Genomic DNA, 16579 nt, shown 5'->3' with positions numbered 1-16579 from the left:
CCAAATATATCTCCAGATCCATCGTCCCGCCCCCCTATACACTCGGGGAAAATGGCGACGGCGGTACTGCGTTTCTCACGGCAACTTGCCAAAAAACATATTGGATTACTGGGCCGTGAGAAATGCTCCCAAACATCAAACCTTTCTAAGGCGGTTCCGTGTCGAACCGTCGTTTCAACCGCGTCTGGTGCCATCCTACCGAAACCGAATAAAGTAGGTATTTAAGGATGCCATCGGGCTGTAACTCTGAATATAGGTGGTTCTGACTGTGTAGGCGTGACTCAGGGAATGTTGACACCACCTTTATCAAATACGTCCCGGACCGTTCAGCTGAGCAAATTAATCGATGGGGATTTCACCCTAATACGTCTCTGGTCAGTGGCAGTAGTTTCAGTCTGCCCTAAAGTGCTGTCACTATTTCGCCTGATATAAAAACCGTGTTCCAATAACAATGATATATTTGGAGTAGAAAGATCCGGAAAAGCCGTCAACATCGGCCAGAGGTAGCCCCGGAAATGGAAGCAACGGCTGAATACAACCGTGGACGATCATTGAGACTAGGGTTTTAGAGCACTTCGAGACAGCCCCATATTTGGGGCTTATTGGGGCCTTATGAGGGCCATATTGGGGCCTTATGTCCTTTGCTTAATTATTTTTATGTGATCAGTGTTTAGTATTACTGAGCTTTTATTCCCTAACAAACGTTCTCTACTTACGCCAACGATCATATATGAGGACTTTGTAGAGCTGAATGGCATTTATTATAATGGATGGCACCAACTTGTTCTTTTTATGAATTGTGTGCCTTCATTGTGGAGCAGGGCCTGCAAGTTAAATGCTCTCTACCCCCAATCAATAACAGTTGCAGGTCGACAGTGCTACAATGCGTTAAGGCCAAATATATTTTTATTATGCATTTGAAAGCTTCACTATGCATGTAAATCTAGTGTGTATAAAAACATGTTGCATTGCCTGCCAAGGCCCCAGGATTAACATCACCAGCCAAACGGTATTCTCTCCCAGCCCTGTTCTTTGTAGAACCTGGTGCACACATTGTCTCCCAAGATGCCCAATGTGTACATTTCTCTCCCCCCACCCTATTCCTCCGTGTTGTCCAGACATCCTTTGGTCTCATCCGGATGACCATCGTGGTGGTGCCCTTCCTCTACGTCGGAACGCTGATCAGCAAGAACTTTGCAGCTCTTTTGGAGGAGCATGACATCTTCGTCCCGGAGGATGATGATGATGATGACTGATCACTCAGCCTCTTAAAATGTAAAGTCTATCACCTCATTTCAAATGTTGACAAAAACAAAAAGCACACTTGCATACGACCGTCCAGAAATGAACCTTTGGTTATTATGACTTGTGTTCCACAGGGTGCTTCGGATCGGTGGTGGGAAAGTGTGCCAGTTGCAATAAAGAGGGAACAGTAGATTTCGCTGGAATCGACAAGCACGGTGGTGTCGGGATGCCTTCCCTATCGCAGAGCTCCCGTCCTCCTCTCTTTCAGATCGTTTACATTACCGTAATATCATTTGAAGTTGTGTCATGTCATAATCATGTGAGACTACAAAGGCGATCTGTCTATTAGTCCTCACTCCTGTCTGCATGTCGGTGTGTCTTGCAACTCAATAAACAGAGTAAAAAGTAACTCATCTTTTGGTATAACTGTTTGTTTTTTACATCTTTACAGTAACACTCGTAACAAAACTGATTTTCCAAATGCAATGGTACACATGATTCTGAGTCCATGTCGGCCAATAGTAACGGTAACACTGCATCACACTTCCTTCCCTTCTCTGCATAGTATTGATGTCACTCTTAAAGGGCCAGGGACTAGTTGTTCCCACCAATCAGCGGCCTCTTGTCCCCCTCCTGAAGCGTAGTATTGGCCAGTCTCGGGTGTTCTTTGATGGAGCACATCTTTTATTGGCTGTGGCTCTTCATCTTACTCAGTTCAACGTAGCCCTCCATGTCGCGGTCCATTAGGCTCCCTCATTCTCCTGCAGTTGGGGTCAGAGCATCGCATGCAGTCACAGAAGAGCAGGGAAAACACTGACCTCTGGTGGCTACATATGTTAATGTAGAGGATTTAATTATGCAAATCAAAAAATGACCCCCTCTTTGTAAACACAAACCAAATTCTGTTTCATTATGATAGACCACAAGGTGGCCCAGTTTACACAGCCACAAGGGCTGATTAAGAGAGAGAGAGAGAGAGAGAGAGAGAGAGAGAGAAAAAGAGTCCAGCTTATTGCTGTTCAGACATGGTGTTCTGACATTGTAGCACAGATCACCTCTCGGTGTTTTACGTGTTTTTTTGTATATATTATAACAGCAACTAAACTCATACCATTCATGCTATGCATGATAATAGTAGTGACCATACTTTGAGGATAAATGATGGAGAGAGTTTTGTAAACACTGTTTTCTCAGTCCCTTAGAATGGGTTCTTCGTTCCTGAGGGAGAGAGCCCTTTAAGGACATGCAAATATTTGTGCAGTCATCCGTTGGGATCCGTTGAGCACTGCCTCATTCACTTGTTTGTTCCAAACCTTGAACCTCCAAAAAGGGTTTCAGGCATTTTAACGTCAAGATGGTGGTTTTCAACTGAGACTTATTAGATAACTATGCCAGATGTTAGTAAAGGGGTCCCTAAAGGAGCCTGAGGTTCACTGGGAGAGGAACAGGGACCAAAATATAAAATATATACAGTACATATATTTATTTTGTGATATTATGTTTAGTGATTATCTATGGTCTATTTTTAGTTTATAGTCGTTTGCAATAATTAAAAAAAAAAGGTCAACAAAAAATATATTGGGTACAACAATATATCTATAAAAAATAATATTGACGTATTTTGATTCTGATTACGTAATGTTTTAATCTTGATCAAGGGGGTATCAGAAAAAGTCTGATACTGAAACTGGGCAAAGTGTGTCCTTGTGGAAACTAGTTTTAACATGATCCTGTCTTTTATTGTATGCTGAGTAAAAGTGATGTGGAATCAACGATACCTTGGTAAGGGCCTGCACTTCATTCTGTAGACATCTCACTTGCTTCTGGAGATATTCCACCTCACTTGTCTTCTTTCTTAACATAATCTAAATAACACAAATAATGCCACTGTGTCAATACGGAAAATTCAAATCAAATGCCACCAGTGTATGTTCACGCCAGCTGCCAGCAGTAGATGGCAGTATTTAACTTAACTCGAATGAAATATGGAGACATAACATTGCTGCTATTTCTATTAACTATTGCATTAATGCTATAGGATGGCAAGACAATTATCTCATGATCTCTCTTAACATTCTATAAACAAAGAGAGGGACGCATATTTAAACATTTCACCTGTGCCAAATTCTAAATTGTCCCTTTTAAGAGTAAGGAAACAGTGTACTGTGGCAATGCATCAATTGTTACAAATACCTCTACATTGGATGACCCCTGATCTGTGTGACCAGGGGATATGACCCCTGAACTTTGACCTGTGATGAAACAACGCATGCGACTGATCTCCTCGGCAAGCTTGGTCTTAAGTTCCTGAAAAGGAAAAGGAACAAGTTGGATGAAGATTGCAAGTGCAATTTTGCCATTACATAGATCTACTGCACTGACAATTACATTATTATATCATATGATCTCTCACTCTCTCACTCTCCCAATCTCTCTCTCTCTTACCATTTCTCTCTCCCCATCTCTCTCTCTCTCTCTCTCTCTCTCTCTCTCTCTCTCTCTCTCTCTCTCTCTCTCTCTCTCTCTCTCTCTCTCTCTCTCTCTCTCTCTTTCACTCTCTCTCATCATCTCTCACTCTCTCACTCTCCCCATCTCTCTCTCTCACCATCTCTCTCTCCCCATCTCTCTCTCTCTCTCTCTCTCTCTCTCTCTCTCTCTCTCTCTCTCTCTCTCTCTCTCTCTCTCTCTCTCTCTCTCTCTCTCTCTCTCTCTTTCTCTCTCTCAATCCTACCTGGTTCTCCCTGCGGAGGTTCTCTGTCTCTCTCTCTCTGCAGCAGAGCTCTGTCGTTCGGTCCTTGGTGTGGTACTCCGTGCGGCTCAGCTCAGAGCACCTTTCAGAGTAACACGCAGACAGCACGTCCATCTCTGATCGTAACGTCTCAGGCCTGCAAACACCAATGCACCCACGCATACATGCACGTACACAAGCGTGCACGCATTCACACATACACGCAGGCACACACATGCACACAAACACCGACACACAAGTATGCTTACAAACAGATACATATACAGTAATCAGCCTTGTGGGACACATCAGAGGCCTTGATGACAGAATACAGGGTTATGGTTGGGGTTGTTTGTATGGTAGACTTACACCTGTCCTCTGATGACTAATGCACCTCCTGTTGTGGCTGGTTGCCTGGCCTTTCCCGCTCTCTCCATCTCCTCCTTGTGGGCTCCTTTCAAGGCCTCCATCGCTACAGTGAACAAACAAGTTGGTGGGTGGTATTAATAGCCTCGCTGTGTCCGCATGTGGAGCACTGTGAGTTATGCGAACCAATTTGCAGACTGAACTTTGCTGAGGAGACAGTCCCCGAGCAAAACCATCATGATGACAAAGGAATAGCGAAGTGGACCCACTGGAACACACTCTCTGCTGTCGAAGTGAGTGAGTGTGTTTTCTACGACTGTAAAAGCAGGGTGCTCTGTGTGCAACCTCATCTTTGGTCTTTTCATAGATTTGTATTTTATTTTCATTAAAATATCCATTTTCATTTTTTTCATTTCTGATATATCATTCATAATTCTTTCATCATTATTTTTCTGCATTAAGATAAAAATGCCTCTTGTTACTTGTATTGGCGACAGCTGGCAAAAAAACAACAAGACAAATGTATGATACGTATTATTATCGGAAAAATTATTCCAACCAAGTGGTTGAACTCTGATTAATGTGTGTTTCTAGTTCTAGAGTTGGACGCAAAAGATGGAGCAGGACTAGAGAATCTTAGAGGTATGGATTGACCGCTGACAGAGACCACTTTGGGTTTAACTTCCACTTGTCCACCTGCCGGGGCGCAATCTGCTGCTTTGCCTCTCCATGCGTCACACCATCGCCCCCCCGGCTTGTCCCTACCTCTGGCCGACCTGTGGCTCCCCTCCTGCAGCAGTCGGTCCAGCTGGGCCCCCAGATCCCGGATCTCCCGTCCGTGTTGTTCCTGCAGCTCCTGAAGGGCCGTCCTGTGAGCAGCCACCAGGGCCTGTATCGTGGCCCTGCAGGGGGCCCCGGGGCCACACGGACTGTCCACCTCCACCCCCATAGACGCCCTCTCTCTTTTGATGCCCTCAACCTGTTGTTTAAGCGAGAGGGCCTGGACGGAAGGAAATCAGTTTTACGTGATCCGTCGTTGTATCCAACTCATTACACATGGCCTGGGGATTTCGGTGATTTGAACCATTTCTACATCTATCTGGTCGGTTTGCCTCCTGCATTATTTCTCTTGTGCGTTTCATGTGCAAAAACATCTGGAAGTTAGTTCACATGTCACATATTCCTTAGCGTTCTACAAGGCGTCTTTACAGTTTTAATGTGGTTGAATGTCCTACCTCTTTTTGAAGGGCCTCTGCCGCTCGTGATTGGGCCGTTTGGCCGCCATTCATGGACGGCGAAGACTCCGGGTCGCTCAGGTCATCCTCGGTTCGGGAACCAAGCGGTGGCCCGTAGGTCTCTTCACGGCTCGACGGGTAGGTCTCCGAGCGAGGGGACGGCGGGAAATCCTCTCTGGGGCCTGACTGATGTGTCGGGGCTCCCATGAGAGACTGAGGAGTCATGTCCCTGAACGACACTCTCTCGAATTCATCCCACTTCCTGTTGAGTTCAGAGTCCATAGTGTCAGAAGCTGGCACCGGCACACTCCCCTTTTTCAGTTCCATGGAGTCCCACCTGCTGTTCATCTCCATAATGGTGATGCCCTCCTCAAACCACTTGTTCCTCTCCTCCAATCTCTTAGCCTGCTCCCTGTCCCAGCCCTCCCCTGCCTCTCTCTGACTGGCCGGAGACAGGTCCGGGGGCGTGGCCTCAAGATCTGGGTCTACACAATGGGTTGGGTGGCGAGCAGCTCTGTGGAGGCCGGTGGCTGCGCCGTTAACGCCGGCACTGGCTGGAGAACGTTCATAACTGGACTCTTTGCAGGTGCGCAGAGCAGGCGGTTGGCATGACGACGGCCGCTGGGACAGGGGGTCCTCTTTCTCACTGCCGGTATCTGATTGGCTTAGTTTTGAACCAGGGGGAGACGTGAGGATCATATTGCACGTCAGAAGTAAGACAATAGTTGACAACAATGATGCCGTCTGACCTTTCTGGCCATGCTCAGGAATTCAGAAAATGGTTTTTCGAAGACATGCCCCTCTAGCATGCTCAAGGTATTCCAAGAGTGCATAAAATGTTCATATCAGCTGGTACATATTATTTGCTAATATTTTTTATAAAGTTACTAAGAGCAATAAGTAACATTTTATGAGGGCAAAAAGTGCGGCAACAGCAGTCTTTTTACTTTATGCTGAGTGGTATACCTGCTATTATATGCAGGGATGCAGTAATATTTTGCAATGCTTTTGCAAGAATCACGACTCCCAATTGCATCAGTATTTTCTACCCTCTTGGTATATATCAGTGTTCAGGAGCCCACCATACTTGCACTTGCACACTTTTGTCTTTAACGGCCGACTTACTGCGTGTGTTGCTGGATGGCCTGCTTTAGCAGCTTGACCCAGTTCCTCCGTATTCTGGAGGTTGTGGCGGACAGAGTGAACACTGCCCTCTTTGTCTGGCGGAGACGGAGGAGATAAAGACATACATAAGTGAATGGCTTAGAAGAGGAAAGCAGAAAAATAAAATCTGCGGCATTCAATTTGTTTTCGTTTCTGTGCGAGCTGCATTGCTCTCCATCTGTCTTTGTGTGTGTGTGTGTGTGTGTGTGTGTGTGTGTGTGTGTGTGTGTGTGTGTGTGTGTGTGTGTGTGTGTGTGTGTGTGTGTGTGTGTGTGTGTGTGTGTGTGTGTGTGCGTGTGTGTGTGGCTATATGTGTTTTTTTGCCTGTGCGTGTGTGTAGAATATAGAATGACTAAACATTACACATCGGTTACGTACCTGAATTTGAAAGCCGTGATTTTTCTCCACTTCACAGTCTGACACATTCACACAGGTCATGAGCTCAATCTCTCCCTCTGGGTCGTCTGACTGCAACACAGCAGAGTGAACAACAGAGACACAAGACAAACAGCATGTGTGATGTGAAGTACTTCCAAATGGGTTCCATACCAAACCTAACCATTTACATACCTTCATTTATATGAGCCAATTGACTAAAGTGTTGGGTAATCTCTATTAAACGTGTTCTAAAAATACCTTTTAGGAATATATAATATTATTTTGTGTTATTCTGTGTTTTGGTCATCTAAATACAATTCAAAAACCATTTCTAAGATACAGCTGTAGTTCATAGATTTATATTCAAAATGGCTATTTTTTAAAGAAAATATAAGAAAGAAATCTATTCAAAAGGAAAAAAACTCATAAGCCTAACTGCTATCAGTAATATACAATATATTGCACTCTTGTGTATGTTAAATGTGTACAATATTTAATTGTGATACTCCATTATACTTTATTATAATAAGCCTGTTGCCAAGCCCCCTTGATGGAGCACTGATTGGACTCACCTCCTCAGCCTCCAAGTCCCTGTAGTATTTCAGCGCTACATCATCCAAGACAAACCAGTGCTTCCTCCACTGATAGGCAGAAAACATTACATTTATTCCATAGACCCCCTTTTTCAGATGACGGTAATGACAGTAAAAGTATAAATGATTGAAGATGCAGAATGCACCAAAGGATGGATCTCTTCATTGGTGCTGTCATGGTGTCAGAAGGCCAGAGGGGTGAGAGATTTGTCCCTACCTTTCCATCTGTCTCCAGCTTGGACATCCATCCCTGGAAGGGAGCGAGACCCAGCTGTAATGAGACCCGGGTTTAGAACAGGATGGAACATTGTCGTGGTCAGGAGAAATCTTAGTGCTGTGAGTATGTCTTGCATAACATTCAGCAACAACTATTATAACCACAATGCAGGGACGAGATTCATTGTTGTTGACAATCCACATTTAAACTAACTCTCAACACAACAGGATGATTTCTGAACATGACAGGGGGGAGAAAGTGTTGGGATTATCAAGCCAAAGAGAAGGGAAAAATTTAGAGCGATGTGGGAATTGAAAAGGGGGGCGGGGGGGGGGGGGGGGGGGGGGGGGGGGGGGTTGGAAACAAAGGCAGAACTTATACATGCCAACAACAAAGAGTTGAAGCTGGTTTAAATATGTCAACACCTCACAGAGAGACAGAACTTACCATGAATGCATGGTGTCCCAGTTAGGAAAGAAAGTCAAAACAGTTACTACACTCTTTAAGGGGACACAAATGCTTGTAATGGCTGTTTCTGAATGGCTCTGGTTGTGGTCATTGGATAATAATTATGATAGCGACAAAGTATGATCATTCTGATGGTTATTCTGAACATGATTATTAAAACATGTTCCAGCAACAGCCATCGTTAAAGAGAGACTCAAAGGGATGACTCGCACCTGCATTGTAGCGGGTTCAGAAAGTACTCTCTCTTTTGCAGATTTACGCTTCCCTGTGTGATGCTCTGATGAACCCTGAAATGGAGTCACAGAGACGTATCACTGAGGTTCCTTTGCTGCTGTTGATATTCTTAAAACCAAAGGTCGGCTGGATACGGACGCAGGGACCGTGCTAGTCCCCTGTTGTACCTGTGAGTACAGCGATGTGGCGGATGTCTGTCGGGACAGACATCCGTCTTCCTGGTCCCGGTGCTTCTCCCTTCGGTCTCTGCCCCTCTCCCTCCCTCGGCCTCTCTCGTCCAGCTCAGCCCTGGCGCTGTACGCTTTCATCTCCGGTTGATAACTGAGACACAAGAAGCAATGACAGCAGTAAAACGCAGAATAAGGGAAAGCGTAATATATTATAATCAAGAAAGATTGTTGCAATATCTACGACCATCATCTTGTAGGCCTAATCTATGCAGCTACAACCAAAATAATAACTACACAATACAACCTATATCTATGTATCTATATCGGTATCACCAGCTTCATAGCCCCAAAACTATACCAAGGATATTAAACAACCTGAGGGAACTATGAACAAAGTGTGTCAGCATCTCTCTGCAGGGTACCCTGCTGTGACCCTACCCTGGAGTCCTGGCCCTGTAGTCCCTGAGGGGGCTAAGGCTCTGGGTTCTCCTCCTCGAGGCCGGGAGGTCCTCTTCTGGCTCCAGGCTGATCCTCGGGATGTCCGCCAGGACGATGTAGTCATCTATGGTCATCGACGCCTTGGAGACACGTTTAGAACAACACATAGTCTTCGTCGATCTTTTTATACATGGACTTGGCACGCTCATGAAAATATGAACTTACCTCTTCAAGCTCCTCCGGAGTCGGTTTGGGGTCAGGGGTCAGTAGGGCATCCAGGCCCCTTCTAACCTTGCTTTTGCTCCTGTCGCCGTCTTTAACTCTGCTCTCATTCCCCTGGTCGGTTTCCGTGGTTGCGGTAGGCGACTTCGGAGGACAGGCGAGGAGATGGGGTTCGGCGTCTCGTCTGGGCGGAGAGGAGCCGTGTGAGAAGGCGGCGCTACGCACGGAGTGGGCTGAGCCACGCCAAGAGCCCTCTGCAGGACTAGCTTCGGATCTGCCCGACCTCTCCCTGCCCCTGGTTCTACTGGAGCAGTCAGGCCTGCTGTCCCTGGAGTGGAGCTCTGTCTGGGGCGTGTGGCCGTGCGTTCCTCGACCACTCCTAAGCGGCGAGACTTCACGGCTGTTCCCGGCGAGAGTGTCGGCCGAACTGTTGACTGCCGTTCTGCTTCTTGGAGATCTCTCGTACGACGCCGGCGGTCCGGCCAGGGAGCCGTGGCGAGAGAGCGTCTCCAGGTTCCTGTAGAGCCTCTCGGAGTCCAAGCCGTGCCCGGAGGAGGTCTGAGACGGACGCCTGGACTCTCTGCTGCGGCCCCGCGGAGCCGACCCTCCGTTCGGTAAGTAGACGGGGTCGCCGCGCGCCCTGGAGGTCGGGCTCGCCCTGGAGGTCGAGATGCTTCTGGAGACGATGGACTCCCTTCCGCGGGACGGGCTGGACCGCCTCGACTCATGCCCGGACGGAGCGTGAGACAGCCTTGACTCGTGCCCGGACCGGACATGACTGGACTGGGCGTGGGATGGACTGGAACGTCTGGACGCATGCCCAGACGGAGTGTGGGACGGCTGACGGGACGGGTCGTGAGATGGCACGTTGGAGTGAATTTGACCCCTGGACTGGGAACCCCTGCTTTGGGAGCCGGGGGGCGACCCGGTGGGCCTGCAGCGCTCCGGGCTCTGAGAGTAGTGGCGGGACGGGGAGTTCTCCAGCGACTCGCCCCTGCCCCTGAAGTTGGAGTGGTAGGTGTACCTCTGCGGGGACTCGCTCCGCCAGGTCTCCTGGATGAAGGTGTCGGTGCTCCTCCTCTGAGAGGGGATGCCCAGGTTCACGGTCCTGAACGGGACGCAGGCTTTGGGCTCGGGGCTGTGGTGGCTGGGCAGCGGCCGCCCTCTCTCGTAGTGGCGGTACGGACGCTTGTCGCCGTCCGCGCTGGAGCGCTGCTCGCTGAACCCCCGGCGGTCTCGAGAGACAAGGGTTCTCTCCGGCCCCTGATCTCCTCTGGACCCCAGAGCTGTTCAAGAAATACATTTGGGAACATTTATGAATGTGCCCCAAAACCTGTGTGTTGGAGTTTAGAAATACTGTATAGGAAAAAGCACTTTCTTCCTGAAATAATTGAAAAGTGATCAACTCTCTATCCACTGAAAGCTGTCGACCTTCATATCTAAATAAATCTCCCCATAATAATCTAAATTCCCCCCCCTTTTTTTCTACGGGCATACACTCTGGGATTATGTGTAGGGATAATTTTACAGATATGATAAAAAAAAAGCGTAGAAGTAGAAGAAGATGTTGATACATAATTGTTGATTCTTAAGCAAATAAAGTGAATATTTGGGTTTGCGGAGGGAATCAGCAAAGATCCCTTCGAATTAACCAAACTAGGTAATATGAGATTATCAAGGCCTTCCATAATGTAGTTTAGATTTGATTGGATTTTAGTAGGCAGCTGATTAAGTTCTGCATATTTCTGGGCTATTTTTCGCTTTGGGTAATTAATTCCTTTCTGCGCGTAAAGTAAGGCCACTCACCCCCTAATCCACAAGTTAATCGGTTGACATCAGGTTGCTTGATGCCTGCACTGTGCAGGTTAATGTCTGACCTGATGGCCGGCGGGACCTGTCCCTGCTCCTCCTCCCCTCCGCCCTCTCGTCCATCCTGGTACTGGTGAGCTGCCACACGTTCTGGTCAGGGACGGGTCAAATCCGCTCATATCTGGCAGAGCCAGGCGCTGGAGCTCTTGGATGAGGGAGAAAGTCCTCCCTGTCTGGTCCTCTGGGTCCTTGGGGAGGGAGATGGTGGCCACCAAACACACATCAGCAACACCACAGCTTTCTGATGCTTCAGGAAAGGCATTTTTCCCTTCCTTTGTGTTGCATGCAATTGCCTGAAGTTGCCATTGGTGACCCATGAACGTTTTGAAATTGGATAACAAATTGCAAATTAGGTCAAAAGGTCAAGTTGACCCTGGCAGTATCTAACCACTCATCCCCAAAGGTTAAAACACCAAATGTGGTAACACAATAGGACAGAAAAACCAGAGAGCCCCGCGTGTCTATTCTGGGTAAAACGGGTTTCAGAAATGCAGATCTGAGGATACGCTTCACCTGGATTGAGTGTCGGTGTCACAGATATTGAGTTCCCACTCAGGGGGACTGCGGGTCAAACAACCCTAGTGACGTCATCACGGGGGAAGTCGCGCTTACCACGGACGCAACGTTGCGATCATCATCTTCTGATATATGCAAGGACACACAATGACATGTAACACTACTCAACTCTTTTGAACTAACCATGTTGCCACAGTATTGACAAGATAATGAAGTCAGCCAACATACAGTCAAAGCCATGGAATGAACTGTAGCTGATTTTTAATGTGGCACCAGTCATCCTTTAATGGTGAGTTGCCACTTAAATTTTCCATTTTTAAGTATGAAGAAAAGCAATTATGTCAACCATGTCATTGCATCCCATGACACCAAAGCATTCAATTATTAAAGTATTATCAGTCGTGCAACACTTAGCCATCAAGGTCTACACAGCCAACAAAGTTACATAACAGGTGGGATACATAGATATTGCCAAAACACGCTATCAATCTATTTCAGGATTACAAACTATAAAATACTTTGAAAGACTTACTTTTGCGGTTCTTTCTCTCTATCTCCCTCTCTCCCTCTCTCTCTCTCTCTCTCTCTCTCTCTCTCTCTCTCTCTCTCTCTCTCTCTCTCTCTCTCTCTCTCTCCACCAACTCCACCGACTTTGCAGTGACTCTGTTCCTTCGACTTCCTCGTAGCTCTCCACTCGTGTGCTTTAGCAGAGTCGTAGTGGAGTCGTAGAGTCGTTGCTCATGGTAACTCAACCTTGTTCCTAGCCAGGCTCATCATTATTTCATGTTTCTGGTTCTTCACTAGAACACGTCAACCTTCTCCTTGCTTACCCTCACCCCAGACCCTCCTTTCAACCTCTCACCTATTTGTAAACAACGATTATTAAATATAGATTATCTTATTTATGGTTTGTTGCCTTTGGGATTTTTTTTTTTTAGTTTGGAAAGTTGAATAATCCAATGATTATGCAATTGCAACAAAACAATTTTAACTCTAGGAACCAGAATAGTTTTCTCCTGATGCTCTATAGATAGGTATAGATTTGTTTAATTAAAACGTTTATAGGCTGTTCGTTTTCCAGGGGGTGTGTGAGTGTGCGCGCGTGTGTGTGTGTGTGTGTGTGTGTGTGTGTGTGTGTGTGTGTGTGTGTGTGTGTGTGTGTGTGTGTGTGTGTGTGTGTGTGTGTGTGTGTGTGTAGTTGTGTGTGTGTGTGTGTGTGTGTGTGTGTGTGTGTGTGTGTGTGTGTGTGTGTGTGTGTGTGTGTGTGTGTGTGTGTTTGTGTGTATGCATAGTATGGCATATTAGATTTCAATGTATTCCCTAAAGACCGTCTTGGGCATTCATTCATTAATTATACAGAATCAACTGCTGCCATTCATGCTGTAGTAGTTTGACCCCAAGAAGTGGATTGTTTGTGTAATTATATTAGTGAGCAATGAGTGCACCCCATAATATGTTGCACAATATATTCCACCAAAAGCCTGTTGGACCACTGACTATTAAAGCCTTCAAATAACAATGCAATCCTCAGAATAAATTGACTAAATTCCTTGTTTATAAAGCCCAAATGTTCCATATATATTTCAATAAATGTCAGAAATGACATTTTGTAAATAATGTCACAGTGTTTGAGAGGTGGATAAACAGAAGAGTCAGATAACAGCTGTTGAACTGTTTCTCTGGCAGTTCTCTTGAGGTACAATGTTCATTGTCAAAGCTAGTATCAAAAGTTGAGACAGAATTGTAACAACGATTTGTCACCCACTCAGCCGCCAGGATGGGATGCATGTTATTTTCAGCTTTAAACAGAAATGTCTTTAAACATATACAATACAATAAGTGGGATTTGTATAAGATTCATGCATGCTTCATTATGCACTTTTATGCAACACATAATGTACATCCGCACACGCACACGTACACACACACAAACCATATATGTTTTTAGTGGTCCTTCACTGTTCAGCTCATTGAGGAAAAACATAACCAAAATAAGTTGCTTTGCTTTTAAGGCAAACTTTATGATTAATCATTTGGTGATTAATGCAGTTGGGAAGCTGCAGTTCTTTCTTTCCCCTCGTCTATTTTTAAGTTACATGAAACAGTGACGTTAGATAACATTGCATAAGCAATCAAGAATAGTGTCAGTTATCATTATGCCTATGCAGTGCAAACCACTAGAATAGCTTCATTCAGTTGCTGTGGCAACAGTTACCATGAGGTGAGAGGTGGACGTCCGGTATCCATGGAAATGCAACCAACCAAACAGACTTCAGCAAACACGAGACACTGAACTTCATGTTGATAATTATCAAGATGCTTTTTGAGAGTGAGACTCAAGCTTGTATAAATAGTTAATTTGACCAAATTTAAAAAGTAAAACATGGGAAAAGTTTCTGTGGCAGGGGGGCGGGGCTAAGAAATCAGCAGGAGGAGGAGAAGCAGGTGTGGCTCTTTGGAGGAGCAAATGCTGCATGTATATATTTAGATATTTTTCTGGTTTGCTCTCTCTCAGGCACTGAGGCTGGCTACTACTAACATGCTATGAAGAGGCTGTCTCTAAAACAGGGAGACACAAGACAAAAGAAGGACGTGCGTTCTTTGAGGGGTTTGTGTCCTACTGCCTTGGAAATAATCCCTGGGTTTGTTAAGTGTTCATCCTCTTCCACAAACCCCAGCTGTGGCAAGGATCAATTTACAGTAGCAATATGGGGTTGCAAATGTAAAGATGTGGGGTTTTCCCTCTTAAAACCTTTCAATTGTATACAGCAGCCTTTTATTTAAGTTCTTGTGATTTGTGTGCTGGACGACATGAGATAGAGTTGTAATAAACATGGGGGACCTATAAACCCAGATAGCCTGTTTCTCTAAAGGTTCTCTGACCTGGATACTTTTTGAAAGTGATACGCTTTATGAAGCCCTGCCTTGCATTGGCTACTAGACCCCGAGGGGGAGGAGTCAGAGACACACAGGAACATAGAAAGTAGCTCCTTGTTGTCTGCATGGTCACATGCTAAAACTGCCATGATGTCAATGGGGTTTGAAGTGAATTTCATTGAAGATAAGTGTGTGTGTGTGTGTGTCTGTGTGTGTGTGTGTGTGTGTGTGTGTGTGTGTGTGTGTGTGTGCCTGTGTGTGTGTGTGTGTGTGTACTTGTGCTTGTGCCTGTGTGTTTACGTGTGCGTGAGTGTGTGTGTGTGTGTGTGTGTCTGTGTGTGTGTGTGTGCCTGTGTGTGTGTGTGTACTTGTGCGTGTGCCTGTGTGTTTACGTGTGTGTGAGTGTGTGTACGTGTCTGTGAGTGTGTTGTTTTGTTTCTGCAAGGATTTAGGGAAAAAGGGCGAGCGATACTCAAGCTAAAGCGAGAGCGAGATAGAGAGAGTGTAGGATGGACTGATGCAGACATAAGTGCAACACTGCCTTCAGCCAGTTGTGCTTCCAAGCCAACTCATAAGTGACTGTCACTTAGACCTGCGCCACGTCCACACGCAGACCAGCTATTCTGGACGCGAGGACGGTCCTTCCTTCACCTCGCTGGCTCTGGCCCTCCCTGGACCGTGGTGGGACGCACTAATTGGAGCATCTATTTGTGGACCCGTTCCTCTCCCTTAACGCCGTCACGTAGACCCGTTCTAACGCAGGGCTTCTCATCATCTGCGTCATGAAGCAGCTCTCCAACAGGGATGATGAGGTGCAATCTCATTTGGCCCAAATCGAATGAGATGGAATCTAATCCTGAGATTGAAGGTCTGCACACCGGGGCCATCACAACCAGGAATGCGTACCACCCAAAAGTTTTACTCAAGAGAAGAGATTGCATGAACAGGGAGGTCATCTGATAATTGTTCTCAGCGGCCCCAGTTGACCCCCCCCCACCCGCCCCAACTCCCTCAGCGATCATTATTCTGTAACTCTCTCTCTCTCGCTCTCTCTCTCTCTCTCTCTCTCTCTCTCTCTCTCTCTCTCTCTCTCGCTCTCTCTCTCTCTCTCTCTCTCTCTCTCTCTCTCTCTCTCTCTCTCTCTCTCTCTCTCTCTCTCTCTCTCTCTCTCTCTCTCTCTCTCTCTCTCTCTCTATTTCGCTCACTCAATCTCTACATTTGTCTCTCTTCCTCTCTCTTTCTCTCTCTTTCTCAGTTACTCTCTCCATATATCTCTCTCCCTCTCTCTCTCTCAGTCACTCTCCCCATATATCTCTCTCCCATTCTCTCTCTCTCTCTCTTTCTCTCTCTCTCTCTCTCTCTCTCTCTCTCTCTCTCTCTCTCTCTCTCTCTCTCTCTCTCTCTCTCTCTCTCTCTCTCTCTCTCTCTGTCTCTCTCTGTCTCTCTCTCTCTCTCTCTCTCTCTCTCTCTCTCTCTCTCTCTCTCTCTCTCTCTCTCTCTCTCTCTCTCTCTCTCTCTCTCTCTCTCCCATTCTCTCTCTCTCTCTCTCTCTCTCTCGCCCTCTCTCTCTTCCTCTCTCTCTCTCCCTCTCTCTCCCTCTCTCCACTCCTCTCCCACTCAGTCTCCCTCTATCTGTCTGATACACCCACCTGTAAAGTACAAAAACAACCATTCGTTATAAATAAACAAACGGGGCGATGAAACACGTGATAAATGTCTGAGGGAGAATAAAGTGTTTCCATGGAAACTATAAGGTTGTGTCTAATTGCCAGTAAGTGTTCCAGCCCTAAAATAAGAAAAGCATGAGCTGGGCATGGCCAGGGTTTTCATGGGTGCTGGCTGTAAACACAGCCTGCCTC

At 46.3% G+C, this 16579-nt stretch overlaps 1 protein-coding gene and 1 long non-coding RNA gene across 2 annotated transcripts; one reads left to right on the top strand and one right to left on the bottom strand.

Moving 5' to 3' along the window:
• The first annotated feature begins 16 nt into the window (after positions 1-16).
• On the top strand, positions 17-1658 carry smdt1b (single-pass membrane protein with aspartate-rich tail 1b). Its single transcript, XM_030352900.1, has 3 exons — positions 17-213; positions 1119-1275; positions 1380-1658. Exons 1-2 carry the CDS (start codon positions 52-54, stop codon positions 1254-1256), a joined length of 300 nt encoding a protein of 99 aa, XP_030208760.1. The 5' UTR covers positions 17-51; the 3' UTR covers positions 1257-1275; positions 1380-1658.
• On the bottom strand, positions 1557-4441 carry LOC115541120 (uncharacterized). Its single transcript, XR_003976273.1, has 4 exons — positions 3977-4441; positions 3439-3552; positions 3024-3110; positions 1557-2006 (listed from the first exon to the last, which is right to left on the bottom strand). It is a non-coding gene; the product is annotated as an uncharacterized LOC115541120 (long non-coding RNA).
• Positions 4442-16579: the final 12138 nt, after the last annotated feature.

The sequence above is a fragment of the Gadus morhua genome, chromosome 3, assembly GCF_902167405.1.
Source record: "Gadus morhua chromosome 3, gadMor3.0, whole genome shotgun sequence".
Lineage (NCBI taxonomy): Eukaryota > Metazoa > Chordata > Actinopteri > Gadiformes > Gadidae > Gadus > Gadus morhua.
Note: the sequence above shows the minus strand (reverse complement) of the source record. Positions and strands in the feature narration are given on the sequence as shown.